Source organism: Camelus dromedarius, chromosome 29 (assembly GCF_036321535.1).
Source record: "Camelus dromedarius isolate mCamDro1 chromosome 29, mCamDro1.pat, whole genome shotgun sequence".
NCBI classification, from domain to species: domain Eukaryota; kingdom Metazoa; phylum Chordata; class Mammalia; order Artiodactyla; family Camelidae; genus Camelus; species Camelus dromedarius.
This window is the reverse complement of record NC_087464.1, coordinates 27,651,421-27,667,268: the sequence shown is the minus strand read 5'-3', so window position 1 is coordinate 27,667,268 and position 15,848 is coordinate 27,651,421. Positions and strand designations below refer to the sequence as shown.

General features: G+C 42.0%; 1 protein-coding gene across 1 annotated transcript; it reads left to right on the top strand.

The window, feature by feature from the left end:
- The first annotated feature begins 1,952 nt into the window (after positions 1 to 1,952).
- FEM1B (fem-1 homolog B) lies at positions 1,953 to 15,848 on the top strand. The gene is made up of 2 exons (XM_010977954.3): positions 1,953 to 2,849; positions 9,596 to 15,848. The coding sequence occupies exons 1-2, from the start codon at positions 2,602 to 2,604 to the stop codon at positions 11,229 to 11,231; spliced, it is 1,884 nt and encodes a 627-aa protein (XP_010976256.1). The 5' UTR covers positions 1,953 to 2,601; the 3' UTR covers positions 11,232 to 15,848.

Below are 15,848 nucleotides of genomic sequence, written 5' to 3'. Positions count from 1 at the left end.
GTGAAAAGAATGATGCAGGGCAAAAGGCTGCAAGGAGAGGGAGGTAGGGAGGGAGAGGGACAGGGAGAGGGAGAGAATATGAGGAGCCCGGGTGCTCACAGAGCCTGGGAAGTAAATCAGTTGGATGGGAGCCTTCAGGTCACACATCTGAATATGTCATTGCCTAGTGCTCAGAGGCCCAAAAGCCTGGGTCAGCCTGTCAAGAACTGGAATTTGTTCTAACCCTGGAACCCCAGAATGATAACAACCAGCCATTTCAGAGACTCTCGTGGCAGAAACCCATCTTCAGCTCTCCTTTCCAGTGTTGTTTTTGTTTAATACGGTAAGGGAGGAAAAAATATCTGTGTACAGATCTGAAAATAGATAAACTGTGCTGCAGAATGGAGGCGAGAATTTGAGAAGTGACCCATACCCCCACCAATAGCTCTGCAATTGAGACAAAGTCTTCACCAACTAGGATTGGAACGGTGGGGTTCAAATAAAATAATTTATATGAACTTGCTGAGCCCAGCCTGTTCCCTTGGGACCAAATAAATACATTTGTTCGTTCTTTCTCTGTGGTAGATATTGTCCACTGTGTGTGCTGGGGCTTGGGGAGGGAGGTAGATATTGTCCTTGGCGGTGTATGCAGGAAGACCTCCGTATTGAACTTGTACTTTTTTGTAACTGCCCCACAAACTTCATCACCTCCACTCCTACCATCCTAGTCCAAAACCCTTCCTCCTAAATGGCCTTCCTGCTTTGACTCTCCCTGACTAGAATTTAGTCTTCACACAGCAGATCTTTTTTTAAACATAAATCATATCTTGTCACTTTCCTGTTTTAAACTCTTCAAACGCCACCAACCACACTTGAGTAGAATTTAAACATTTTCCCATGGGTCAGGGGGCCCTAACATGACCTGCGCCCCGATGACTTCACCTCCTATTGCTCTCCCTGTGGACTACTAAGCCACAGCCACACTGACCTCTGTTTCTGAACTCACCAAGACTCTTCCGCCCTCAGGGCTTTTGTACTATCTGTTCCCTCTGCCTCGAATACCCTCTGTTCTCATTACCTGTGGTGCAGACATTATCTGACCACTCACATTGAAATTAGCACCGCCCCCCAACCCACCATCACTCCATTTCATTTGCTTCATACCAAATGGTAACGATACTAACTCAACCAGTCTTGCCTCTTGTTTATTTACTTGTTTGTTGTCTGTTTTCTCCACAACAACACAGCCCCTGAAGGGGCACTGTGTCTGTCTGGTCTATCACTGAATCCCTAGTGCCAAGCAGAGACTGGCAATAGTAGATCTCTAATACTCGTTGGATAAACGATCTTTTCAAATTCTAACAATCTTGTGAGGTATGTGAGAACACCCGAGTTGTCAAGCTGTCGGCTCAGGATTAGAGTCCTGGTCTGTCTGAACACAGACCTCGCCTTCCTTCCCAGGGTACCTCGCCCCTTTCAATTCCCCATCTCCCTCGACCTTTCTCACACACTCAGTCCCCCTCTCGAGGGAGGCCAGGCCAGGCTTCCAGTCCCTTCTCAGACCCTGGTGCCGGCCCTCAAAGCCCACCCACATTTCGAGGGCTCACAGACGCCGCCCCGTGCCCAAAATGAATCTGCCCGGTGCGCACAACCCCCTCCCTGGTCCCCCAATCAGGGGCTGAGAAGGGTCCGGCACTGCCTACGGTAAAGTGGGGCGGGCCCCCTAGCCCATCGGTAGTAACGGTTCGGCGCCCTCACGCTGTCCCTCTTCCCTGGCTAGGGACCCCCGGGGCCTACTGGGGGCGGGCTGGAAGCTCCAGGCGTCAAGGGCAACGAGGACATCCAGGGCCGAGTTGGGGATGGGCGCCTTCGTGCAGCAGAACCTTTCTTCATCGGGCCTCGTTTGCCCGCCGGTCGGCTTTGGAAGAGACACCCCACTTAACTGTCCCCGCGCTACCCGCCCCGCCCGGCCCTGTATGCGGAGGCCCGCCTTCCTCCCGGCCCCGAGTCCGGGGTTTCTGCCGCCGGAGCGTTCCGCCTCGCTCAGCGGGCCTCCACAGGCGTGGCCGCCGGAGCCATCGACAGGGTCTGGCACTTCCGCGCTTCGCGGGGCGAGGGCCTGCGGGTTTCCTCCAGCCGGGGAGGGCGGAGGCGGGGCAGAGGCCTTTTCGGGCCTTAGGCCCCGCGGGCCGGGCCGGGCCGGGGAAGACGCGGCCGTCGCTCTCCATCCGGGCGCGCGCGGCCCTCTCGGGACCTGCCGGCGCCCCGTAGCTCGGGCGCGCGCCTGTCGCAGCCGCAGGAAGGAGGGGTCCGGCCTGAGACCTGGGGCGGCGGCCGCCATGCAGATCCCCTCGGCCCACGGCCGGTGCCTGGGGCGCCGGGGGCGGCCCTGAGCGCGCTCCTCCCGGCCGGGCGGGATCGCGGACGTGCCCCAGCGGCTCGGCCGGCTCTGCGCGCCCACCTCCCCGGCTGCGCTGCTGCCTGGGCGCGGCGGCGGCGGCGGCCGCCCCTGTTGAATGGGCTGTGAGGGCCCGGGTTTGAAGCGCTGGCGAACGCGGCCTCCGGGGGCGCAAGGCGGCAGCAGCGGTGGCGACCAGACGGGTGCTGGAGTTGGCGGCGGCCATGGAGGGCCTGGCTGGCTATGTGTACAAGGCGGCCAGCGAGGGCAAGGTGCTGACTCTGGCTGCGCTGCTTCTCAACCGGTCTGAGAGCGACATCCGCTACCTGCTCGGCTATGTCAGCCAGCAGGGAGGGCAGCGCTCCACGCCCCTCATCATCGCAGCCCGCAACGGGCACGCCAAGGTGGTGCGCTTGCTGCTAGAGCACTACCGGGTGCAGACTCAGCAGACTGGCACCGTCCGTTTCGACGGGTAGGTACATCCCAGCTCCAGCCTCCTCCCTAACGCGCGCGGACCCAGCACTTCATCGGTCCTCCCCTCCCTCTCTCTCTCGCTTCGTGGAGGTATCTTTTCTCCCATTTTGTACCTCCTGACTTGCCCCCATTAGGCCCATTTCATCTTCTAGGCCTAATGTTCCATCCCCTGTTTCACTGCTCATCCTCATTGGCCCCTACCGCTTATCCCCTCCTTAGGGAAATAGCCACACCTTCTGTCTTGATACCTAATAAGTACAGAGTCTGTGAACAAGTAGTATGGAGGAGGTGGCAGCCTTTTCATATGTTTCCCTTTATCAGTACTGGGATTACAGCCGAGATCAGCAAACGGGGTCAGCAGTTAACTTTGAGGACCTCTATTTGATAAGCTATTTGGCCACCCAATTTTTAGCCCTTCAAGTGAGTGTCCGATAAAGCCCTTAGCGAGTTGTGGGACCTTAAAGTCAAAACAAGCCCCCAGAACCAGCAGCACCTTCAGCTTCTTGAATTGTCATGCCGCCAGACATCCCAGGACATGATTCTGACCCTTCCACGTTGCTGGGAGTAGATACGTTGGCTGTGAAGATGGCACTGGACTTGGTGTAGGAGGAGATGATGCATTCTTAAATTACATGTTATCCTGTGATGATGTGGGGAAGCGTGATAATTTACTGTTATTCCAGGTGGGGAGTTGAAAAATTCATATTGTTACAGTTAAAATCTGCCCTTTGGGTTTAATATTACATATTTTGGGGTATGATAATTTTGAACACAGGATAGTCAGGTTTGACGTTATCTTTTCTGTGCTAGATGATTACAACCTGTTTTACAGATAACAGCTGAAGATTTTGCTTCATTGATTGCATTTGTTGACTTGTACTAGTACATAAGCTGTTCTAGCATTTTCTTTTGAGGTAGATGTGGTCCAAGCATAAAGATATGTATCTTTAGTTTGGGTGATTGAAAACTGGTTGAAACCTGACTGAAAAAAAAAATTCTTGATGATGACTAGGGCATTGTTGAATTTTGATTGATTCTTTTTTTAGGTTGAAATAAGAGCTTTTTCTTCTGTTTTAGATGAGAGGCAAGTATTTCAGAGTATTGTATCTTAATGAAGTGATGGCCGGCTGGTGGTGGTTACTCTTTGGTACCACCTTTCTAGATGTTAAGGAGATGGCCTTTTTCATGTTAACCATAGATGGCAGTCCGATTCTCATTTGTTCTCCCATGCTGGCTCCTGTGTCCCCTCTGTATGGTCCTGCATTCCCGCGGCCTTCCCTATCCCCAGAGGAGGGGTGAGGCACAATGACCCTGAACTTGCAGCGCAGCTCCAGTCGTGCAGGCCCAGGCGCCCGCGGAGATAGGAACCTGCAGGGACACTGCTGCTGAGGGGCCTGCTGAGGCCTGTTCTGATGAAGGGAGAACAGTGGCAAGAAAAAACAGTTTTCTAAAGCATTTGGAAAGGTTTTGCTTCTCTTTCTCAACCATCAAAGAGAAAAATGTTTTGGGGCGGCAATTAAGAGAACTTGAGATGACCGGAAATGTAGCAATGAGCCTGTGTGGTGGCTTGCCTTGCCCAGTGAAATTCAGGGGTTCAATAAGCAAACGTATTTTGAACACCTGCTGTGTGCCAGGCTCTGTGGCAGGGATTGGGTGCGCAGAGATGAATAACATACTGTTCCACTGCGGAGGAGGACCATCTGGCGGGGGGTGGGGGCGTGTGAGAAACAGACATAAATGAGTAATTGCAGATGCCATCTAGGCATCTTTTGGACTTCTGAGGGAACACAGAAAGAGGAAGTGCTCGGCTTTGCCTGGGAGAATCAGGGAAGGCTTCACAGCTGAGGTGATGTTTGAGCTCAGTCTCAAAGGACAGCAGAAAGTGAAGAAGAGGGGCAGCAGCATGGCGCATTTGCAATGACAAGTGTTCAGTGCAGTTGCAGAAAGGGATGCAAGCCTGGGAAATTAAGAAAGAGACTGCGGGAGGTTGGAGTGAGGTAGAGACCAGATTTTGACGATCCTTGTGTAAAATATGAAGAGTCAATGGCGGGACTGTAAACACAAACATTTCTATCACTTGAGATTTTGTATGAGCCTTCTTCAAGCTATCTTTTTTGTTTATGGATTATTACAAGTATGAACTTATTAGCTGCTATGTCAAAATAGTTTAGTTTTTTTTTTTTTTAACTTATTAAAGGCCTATGAAGGGCCCAGCCCTGTGCCATGGAAGATATGGAAGATATAGGGAAAAAAAATGTAAAGTTTCTACTTTAGAGGAGCTTACAGATAATTAACAAAAGAGCAGAATTGAAATTCATGGCCACCTTTCTAAACACTCACTCCACTCACTCTGTGAGATTATTTTGCATTTCGTTCCAGTCATTTAGGCATTTCAGAAATAGATGAAGAGAGTATTACTTGCAAATGTCATTATTTCACTTTGCATTCATTCCAGACATTGTGAAAATGTTAGTCTGAGCGAGGTGTTAGTAATATGAAGTTCACTCAACCCTTGGGGACTGCCTTTGAGAGGCACTTAGCGAGACTTTTCTTTAGATTCCCTTGGTCTTGAGACCCGTGGCCGGATGGGGACAGACAGGTTCCAAGTGTGCTGAAGTAGATGAATGTTTTCTTAATTTTCAGTAGCTTATATACCATCTTGACAATTTTTTGCCAAATCGTTCACCACCTATCCTGTTATTTGCCTGCTATTTTTTTTCTTAAGTCTCACTTCTTAGCTTCATCCTAAGAAGCGGCATCTGTGTAATTATGGGTTTGATATGATACATTTTGTGTGTATGTGTGTGTGTGTGAGAGAGAGAGAGAGACAACACGCACACACAGACATTAAAATAAATCACTTATTTAAAAAAGGTATACCTTAGAAGACTAAAGTGTACTCAGAGTAGAGCCTCAAGGGGGAGGGGACCACCCACCTAGATTAAGCCCATACGGATATCTGAGTCCTTATATACTTTTTGGAGTAACATTTGAGATTATTTTATTTATGGCTTACTGTGTAAAGACCAAAATTGACATAGATGAACAGATAAGAAGAAAAGTTAGATAAGCGTGAAGAAAGAAGAACCTTTAGAGAATGGGAAGCTGTTGAGAATGTTATAGAAATGGAACAGAACAGAGGAGGGTGTCATGTGACCCTGGAATATTGTGCTGGCTTGAGTTCTGAGGGCCTGACTGCTCTGTGCCAGAGTTTGTGGGGAACTCTTGTCCTAGAACAGGTTTGCTGACACGGATGGGAAGCAGAACAGGACCTCTGGGAATTCTGAGGCTTTTTGTTGAGTGCTCTTGCTTTTAAAAGTCAGTGCTAGTACTGATACTTCTAATAAGTGTCCAGATAGAGGAAAGGCATAGGGGCACAGCGTAATTTGACTTCATTCAGAAAGTCACTTCCAGTATACGTAGCAAGGAACTACTTTTGATCTAATAAATGATTTTAAGGGCTTTGGTTAAAATAAAGTGCTGGTCATTTACATTTAGTGAATTTTTTATTTCCATTTCAAGTACTTGAGTCAGACATTTTTATTTAAGGAGATAGATGAACTTAGTTTTGTGATCAGAAATGTTATCTTTTATTGTGAAATGTTTCCATCGTCTGATGCATATATTTTGTTTAAAAAGGCGAATAACAGATTAAAATTCCTTGATTTTTAAGATGAAATACGTAATAGTTTGGATTGCAATTTTAGATTGAGTCTAGAAATATCATTGTTTTATAGTGCTTCTCCCATAGGCATTAAGTAAATATTGCATTAATTTGATTATATTTTTATTTATTTTCTGTTATAAATGCTTGCTATTTTGTTTGCTATTATAAATGGCTATAATTTTAGCTGTATTTTATGGACAAAGAAATGTCATAGATGTTAGGATTATAATTCCCTTTAATCTGTTTAATATTCTTGTTTAGATGTAGACATTTAAAAAATCACTAAGGCTAATGTTTCTGAAGGAATAATCATTCTATAATACGTTATGCAGTGAAATTTTTTTGTCATAAACTACTTAAAATTTTTAATGGCCTCAGTATAAACACGTAATTGAAACTTCTTTTTATGCTCCTGCCACATCTCTATATGGGAAATGGAAATTAGATTACATCAGGAAAAGTATTAAACAATTATAAAAATCAAGTGAAGTATATACTTGTAATTTAATTTTTACTCTTAATTAATTCTTGGAAATTTGAGACCAGAGAAATATTTTAATCACTTGTGGTCTCTTTTTTTCCTCCATCTTTAAAATGGGGGTCCTATTTATCTTGTATGGTTATTGCAAGAGTTAAAGATAATGTATGTGAATGCTTATTTTAATGTAACATTTGTTGAGTTTTTATTTAGTTTAGGTTCATGTTCCTGGCATGTAACAGTTTTATATTTTTTAAGAGTACAAGGAAACATTGTAACCATGTAAATATAACTATATTATTAACTGTGTATTAATTTTTTGATAGATTATATTAATACGTTTTTTAAAGCTTTTGGAATGGAAACAAATGTTTGAACAGTGACACATACTATGTTTCCTTACATTTGATGCATTATATAATTTCAATAGTACTTCTGTACTTTTAATCTCATGTAAGCCTTTTAGTTATGTATCTGTAAAATGGGCATAATAATAGCATCTACCTTATAGGGTTATTGGGAAAAAAGTTAAGAGAATTAAATGAGATATACTGCATATAGGCACTTAATATAGTGCTTGGCACATTGAAAGTATGTATTAGGTTTTTGTGTTTAAAATTTTTCTTTAAATTGATTTGTGCCTCTTTTTAAAATTATATCTATTTATAGTTAAGGTATAACATCTAGTAAGGTGTGTAAATCTTAAGTGTACAATGTTATAAAATTTTAATATGTTTACATCCAAGTAATTACCTTCTAAATCAACATGCAGAACATTTATGTCACTCAAAAACTATCCCTTGGGCCCTTTCTTATCATTTTCTCCCCTTTCCCCTCCCAGAAGTCATGATTATTCTGACTTCTATCACCATAGATTAGTTTTGTCTATACCGGACTTCCTATAAATGGAATCATACAATGTACTCTTTTCCATCTGGCTTTACATATACATATATATATATTTTTTTTTTAAGTATATAGTCAGTTTACAATGTTGTGTCAGCTATCTGGCTTCTTTTTGCTTAACAGAATATCTATGAGATTCATCTGTGGAGTTCCATGTATCAGTAGTTTGTTTGTTTGTTGCTTTGTAGTATTCCATTATATGAATGTATGGCAGTTTATTTATTCTGTTGATACTTTGGTTGTTTCTGGTCTTTGACTCTTACTAATAAAGCTGCTATGAACTTTTTTGTATAGATCTTCTGGTGGACATTTGCATCCATTTCTCTTCAGTATACCGAGTGTAACTGCTGGGTCATAGGAGTGGTGTATGTTTAACTTTAATAGTTATCATCAAACAGTTTTCCCAAAGTGTTTGAACCAAATTATGTTCCCACTACCAATTTCCATTAGCAGTGAGAGTAAGCTGCTCCACATCCTGGCCAGCACTTGGTATTGTCATGTCAGTATTAATTTTAGCTATTCCAGTGAGTGTGTATTGGTAACTCTTGGTTTTAGTTTGCATTTCCCTGGTGAGTAATTATCTTGAATATCTTTTCATATGTTTATTGGTCATTTAAATATCTTTTGTGAAGTATACTTGATCAGTCTCTTCATCCATTTTTTAAATTGGGTTGTTCGCCTTTTTAGTGATTTGTCAGATAAATCCATTGCACGTGTCTTCTTCCAGTGAGTGGATTGCCCATTCACTTTCTTCACAGTGTCTATTGATGAAAAGAAGTTTTTAATTTTAGTGAAGTCTAATGAATCATTTTTTTCTTTTATGTTTTGTGCTTTTTGTTTTTGCATTATGTTTCAGAAATCATCATTGAACCAAGGTCATGAAGATAGTCTGTTTTTTTCTTAGAAGCTTTTATTGTTTAGCTTTTCACACTTCTCAAATTTTTGTGTGTAGAGTCAAATTTAATTTTTTTTCCAAACAGGTACCTAGCGGCTGCTTCATCCCTATTTATGAAAAAGACTATACTTTGTATGAATTTCAATGGCGCTTTTGTCATAAATCTGTGACCTTGTATGTGTGAACCTATTTCTGGAGGGGTTTTTGTTTTTGTTTTTGTTTTTTTGGTTGTTGTTTTGTTGATATATTTATCCTAATACCAGTGATACACGATCTTAATTACTGTATTTTGTTCTTCAACATTTTCTTTCAAGATTATTTTGGTTGTTCTTGGTCCTTTGTATTTCTACATACATTTTAGCAGTTTCTAACACAGTGTTAGTGCAGAGATTGGGGTGGCTTTCTTACTGATATATTGACAGAAACTGTGGTCCCTGCGGGATGCTGAAAAGGAGGAACACACTGTGCCCTTGAGGGCCTGTGAATCAGCTTGGTAGTAAAGAAGTTACAAAGCACCGTACATTTCCTCTTTGTTTTCTGAAATTTACTTTTGCTAGGAGAAAGTTAGAGGGTTTTTTTTTAGGTTTTTACACTTTAGTAATAACTATAATAGTTAATTATTGAGCTTATACTAAGTGTAAGTACTACGCAAAATGCTTTACTTAAATTACCTGATTTTATTTTCACCAAAACGAATGTTTTACTAATGCTCTGTAGATTGAGGTTTTGGTCGGGGTTTAAATTTTTGTTAGGGCAAGTGACCTCTATTTTCTAACTGTGTGTTCTTTTCATGAATAGGTATGTCATTGACGGTGCCACCGCTCTTTGGTGTGCAGCGGGAGCAGGTCATTTTGAAGTGGTTAAGCTTCTCGTCAGTCATGGAGCCAACGTGAACCACACCACAGTCACTAACTCGACCCCGCTGCGGGCAGCATGCTTCGATGGCAGATTGGACATTGTGAAATACTTGGTTGAAAATAACGCCAACATCAGCATTGCCAACAAGTATGACAACACCTGCCTAATGATTGCAGCATATAAGGGCCACACTGACGTGGTCAGATACCTTTTAGAGCAACGTGCCGATCCCAACGCTAAAGCACATTGTGGAGCCACAGCATTGCACTTTGCAGCTGAAGCCGGGCACATAGACATCGTGAAAGAGCTGATAAAATGGCGCGCCGCCATAGTAGTGAACGGCCACGGGATGACGCCGTTAAAAGTAGCTGCTGAAAGCTGCAAAGCTGACGTTGTCGAGCTGTTGCTCTCCCACGCTGATTGTGACCGAAGAAGTCGGATTGAAGCTTTGGAGCTCTTGGGTGCCTCTTTTGCAAATGACCGTGAGAACTATGACATCGTGAAGACTTACCACTATTTATACTTAGCCATGTTGGAGAGGTTTCAGGATGGTGATAACATTCTTGAGAAAGAGGTTCTCCCACCAATCCACGCTTATGGGAATAGGACTGAGTGTAGAAATCCTCAGGAACTGGAATCCATTCGGCAAGACAGAGATGCTCTTCACATGGAAGGCCTTATAGTTCGGGAACGGATTTTAGGTGCCGACAACATTGATGTTTCCCATCCCATCATTTACCGGGGAGCTGTGTATGCGGATAACATGGAGTTTGAACAGTGTATCAAGTTGTGGCTTCATGCCCTGCACCTCAGACAGAAAGGTAACAGGAATACCCATAAGGATCTTCTTCGATTTGCCCAAGTTTTTTCACAGATGATACATTTGAATGAAACTGTGAAGGCCCCAGATATAGAATGTGTTTTGAGATGCAGTGTTTTGGAAATAGAACAAAGTATGAACAGAGTAAAAAGTATTCCAGATGCTGACGTCCACAATGCTATGGACAATTATGAATGTAATCTCTACACCTTTCTGTATTTAGTGTGCATCTCCACCAAAACACAGTGCAGTGAGGAAGACCAGTGCAAAATTAACAAGCAGATCTACAACCTAATCCACCTTGATCCTAGAACTCGGGAGGGTTTCACCTTGCTGCACCTTGCTGTCAACTCCAATACCCCAGTTGATGATTTCCACACCAACGACGTCTGCAGCTTTCCCAACGCGCTTGTCACGAAGCTCCTGCTGGACTGTGGTGCGGAGGTGAATGCTGTGGACAATGAAGGCAACAGCGCCCTTCACATTATCGTTCAGTACAACAGGCCCATCAGCGATTTTTTGACCTTGCACTCTATCATCATTAGCCTAGTGGAAGCTGGCGCTCACACCGACATGACCAATAAACAGAATAAGACTCCGCTAGACAAAAGTACAACTGGGGTCTCAGAAATACTACTTAAAACTCAAATGAAGATGAGTCTCAAGTGCCTGGCTGCCCGGGCAGTTCGGGCTAATGACATTAACTATCAAGACCAGATCCCCAGAACTCTTGAAGAGTTTGTTGGATTTCATTAAGTGACTGGATATGTAAAATCGTTTAATGTGGTGCTAAAAAGTAAAGGACTTTAATCACAGACAATAGAATTACGTGTTCATAGATTCTGCTTTTCTTTCCACCACCCTCCCTCCCTCCCTGTCCTTCCTTAGTTCTGTATTTGGCCATCTTGCCTCATATGGTGATTGATGTCAAATACACTTTAAACAAAGCCACATTGTTTAGGTGTAACTATAATCTAAGGTGTTTGGATATTGGTCACTCACCTATTTTTCCTTCTTTCTTTTTTTAAGGAGCATAACATTTTGTTTATGTGACAAGGGACATTTATGATTGGAAATTGATAATGTTTAACAAAAAACAGACTACAACGGTATTTCTGTTGGTCCCGTGTCAGCCTGTTATCCTTGCAGCAATTCTGTGGATTCCATGAAGAAAAATAACTAAAAGGAACATTAAAAGTAATGGAATTTCCAAATGTTCTGCACATGCCAAACTGCTATAGGTAGTTTTCACTCTTCCATTATTTATGTGAAGTGATATAACACATTATACCATCAGGAGGATTTTAAAAAATATAGCTGCAGATTAATCTGAAAAATGTGCTAATAATAGTTACTAATTTATAAAGTTAAATCCATTGAAATTGTTGAATTATGCTGGGTGGTACACACAAAGTTTAGTAATTTTAAAGCAACTTTTCAGAATATTGATGGACTGTTTGCCTTTAGGCTTGGATTCTAAAATTTGTCTCTGTATTAATGTAATCTAAATTGCAGCAGTCTGCATCTAACTCAACTCATAGACATGTAAACAGAATGAATGCTGTGTTTTCTGATGAAACAAATTGTCGTAATATAGTTACATGTTTTATTTCTTGTCCCCTTCTCCCTTTCCTCCTGTGTGGTATCTTTTAAAATTGGAAACTACTTTTCCAAGGGCATTATTTGTGCCTCCCTAAGAAGGTGTTTATGACAGGTGAGAAGGAGCCAGGATATTTTTAATTTTGTCCCTTTATTTAGTCTGTGATAAGAAGTAGAAAAATCAATAGTGTGGTGTAAGGAATTCAATGTTTTTGATGATGAAAATAATTCACAATGCCATTTTGAAAGATACTTCTGTCTGAGAGCAGCAGATTTTGAACCACATAACGTCGCTTACTCTGACAGGCTGTACAGAAGTTTTGTTTCTTTGTTTTATTTTCATGGCAACATTTTTACTGTCAGACTAAAGTAATATTCTGTGATTATCCTTTAAGCATCACAGAAATTCAAAAAGGGTACACACTTACTTCTATTGATGTTAAAAGTGATAAAGAAAGTAAAATTAGGTATATCTGTATTTTTCTCTCTAGTGCCAAATGAATGCCTTAGCTACCCATAGTGCATGGACTGTAAGTGAAGACCTGTGGCTTTTTTCTTTAATGAAAAGCATTATAATGATGTAGCAACATCAGCTATAAACAAACAAAAAAAAAAACTTGTAAAGTTTCAGTTAACATTTTATGTATGGATATTGCTTTGTAAAGTGTAAGAAGAAGGTTGCAGTTGGATCAGTATAAAATGTAATGACCAAACCAAAATCAGCACCTAGGGCCTTAAATAGAGATACCCCATGAAGTGGAATACTTTGAAGGATGGGAGGGGATGGCTGGGGGGACTTTGGAACCTTCCCCCCCCCCCCCCCCCAGAATGCAGGATACTTACACTGCTGCTGTAGTTACGCTTCACGTGTGTTCTTGCTTCAGTTAGTAATGTTTTGATGGTAAATTCTGTCATGGTAATATGTTTCTGTTTTCCTAATCTGAGGTTTGAAAAGGAAGGTTTTTAGGAAGGCTTAAAGGCAAGTATTTGAATGAGCCCTAATTTAAAAATGGCTGGCCTTGGTCCTCCTGGTGTGAGTCAGGGGGACTACTGTACTGTGCTCTTGGCAACCCTCGTGGCCTGAAAGAGGAAGTGCACGTCCTCCAGGTGAGTGAATCACGCCCTTTTCCCCGGCTCGGATCGGACCCTGTGTTCTCAGACTTCAAGGCCTGCTTATTCGGCTGTGATACTTGGTATTTACTTGCTTCCATGACTAATGCATATGATTTTTAAACACCAAAACTTAAAGCATCAGATAATGCTGCATGTTTTAGAAACCATTTCATCCCTTTGGCTACCCAGGACCAGAACTGTTGTAGCTATTAACTTACCTATAAAATGAGGATAATGATTATCTGTACATATTCAGACATCAAAATTTAATGACACTCAGTGTTTTTGAGAAGGGAGGACTGAATGCTGGAGAGAGTAAAACTGCTGATTGAAATGCTGACACAACTGGAGAAAATTTTTGAAGACAGTGGAATAGACTATAAACCCTGCTAATGGTAACTGAGGTTTGTTTTGTTTGTTTCATCAACTATAATATAGCAGTACATTGTGCACTATATTGCTAAGGATCTAATTCCATCTTGTAAAATAAATTCAAATGTGTATTGTGAAACACCTGTATAAAACCATTTTTGAAACAAGCAATCTACATGCCTGTTTTTTTATTTGTTTTTGGTAGAATTACTTTAAAATACCTTTAGTCAAACCCTTCCCAAACTTACGTTTTGTTTTGTTTTAAGGAAATTAGGTAAGAGAGGTGATGGCTCTGTCTCAGCTGAGAGCTCCAGGCGACTGCCGTTTTCTAGCCACTTTTGTCATTTTATGTCTACTGTTGGTAGAATTATGCTGTGGATTGCAAGTCTTCCTTGATAATTACACGTTCTGTCAAAACTTCTTGGTCTTCCTCAGTAATTGTCATAAGAATTTGGTTGAATTAGAGGCCCAGGTGGATGAATGCCTGGGCACAAAGCATGTGAAACCTGGGTTGAGAAAACTGAACTCTTGAGTTTAGATAACTAATTCAAGGAATGGGCAGCAAATCCATCTCCTCAACTGACAAAGATGGGGGAAGTTTCTGACAGAATTCTGACACAACATAGTCATTTTCTACCCTGGATTGCTCTGGCAGGCCACAGTCCAGCTACCTTAAGGTTCTTTGCTGTGTGAACTATAAACAAACAAACCAAAAAGCAAACTTTAGTCTTGCTTATTTATGGGAAGGGTTTTATTTCACTACACTAATAGTTGATTAATAACTGGTAATTATGAGAAACTTAGGTATGATAGCACTGTTTGAAGTAAAATATGATTTGGGGGCAGCCACTCCTTAAGTCTCTGCATTTGGCAAGTGTTCTTGAAAATTAAAATCCCAAGGGAACAATACCCTGTTACCAGTCTCCACCTCAGTTGAAGCAGCTACTTTAGGAATAAGGCCACTTTGGATTATTCAAGCAGAAGCAGTTCTTTTTGGGATAAGGTTGGGTGAGGAGTGAGTTGCTGGTCCTTGGATTACAGTTTGCTGGTTTTAGAAGCAGCCAGTGATCAAACTAGTGAGTAGATGGATAAAAGTATAAAGGACTTGTTCTTATGGTAGATTTTCTGTAAAAATCTTAAATGTTCCTTTTCAGGCTAGCCAGATGTGTCAATATACAGATGACTACACCATTTTCCTCACTGACTACACTATGACATTAAAATGGGTTAAAGAAAACAAACTCTGCCTTTTGCTCTGTGGAAAGTTACTAGTCCATAGATTTGAAGCTGTGTGTTCACTCCTACTCTGAAAATGCACAGCCCGCTCTGGATCCCCTCTCTGGGAAGTAGAGAGCTCCTAATGTGTGTAGCACGTTGCTGGGCTTTCTCAGACACTCCTGGCAGATTCGCCCGAATCTTCAGATGGGCTGCTTTGTACAGTATCTTCTCCCCCAAAATATGGGATCAGAAATACATACTACATGGATAGTGGTGATAGATAATAATTTTCAAAACTGTAAATTAAATGTGGTCTCTAGTCCTAGGTTTGTGGTGTGTTCATTGTTGTTAATGTGTAGGGAAGGGACACAGACTTGGTGGATATGGGGAGTGTATCTTGATATGTGTGCAGGGGTGAGTATCACTAAATTTATTAACAGCTTTTCCTTTGGGGGTGAGTCGGGTGATGAGTGGCCTAATCAGAAAAATGAAAGAGTGAAGATGCAAGTTTTGCCAAGTGATGAAGTGAACAAGGTTTTGTATCTGCTTTTCTTTTTTTATCAGGTGTTGTAAAATCCATGCATGGCTTTTTGTTGTTGTTGCTTAGTAATTGATAGAGGAGAAAAGATGAGGGGAAAACCTCAGCTTTGCTAACCAATCTTTTAAGAGGTACATAGTTGGGGAGAAAAATCTTACTGGCTTAATGTGTTGAAAGATCCTGTCCTTTATAATATTCACCCCAGCCTGCAGTCCTCCATGTAGAGGAACTACATTGTTGTACTCTGGTAGTCCACTGTGATTTATAACAAACCAGTGATGTCATTCTGCTGTGCACTTTTGTCAAATCATTTACGTGACTTTAATAAACATAGTAAACTTGCTGACTGCACCAGAGGTCTGTTAGTGATTTATATATTGCATGACATTTTCTATTTGAGTTTGACATGTAGAATCATTTTTAATTTCGTGGTAATTGACAGTCGTAACAGCCCAACTAATTTAAAACTAACAATATTGCTATGTAAAAGGAAAAAATGGTGTTTGTGTTCAGTAAATGTTTGGAAAAAACTA

What these genes read in the sequence shown, in the direction of transcription:
- FEM1B (XM_010977954.3), top strand. Translation starts at nt 2,602, where the DNA reads ATGGAGGGCCTGGCTGGCTATGTGTACAAGGCGGCCAGCGAGGGCAAG. An exon ending in GGCACCGTCCGTTTCGACGG is followed by an intron (nt 2,850 to 9,595) that starts GTAGGTACATCC and finishes TTTCATGAATAG; the next exon opens with GTATGTCATTGACGGTGCCA.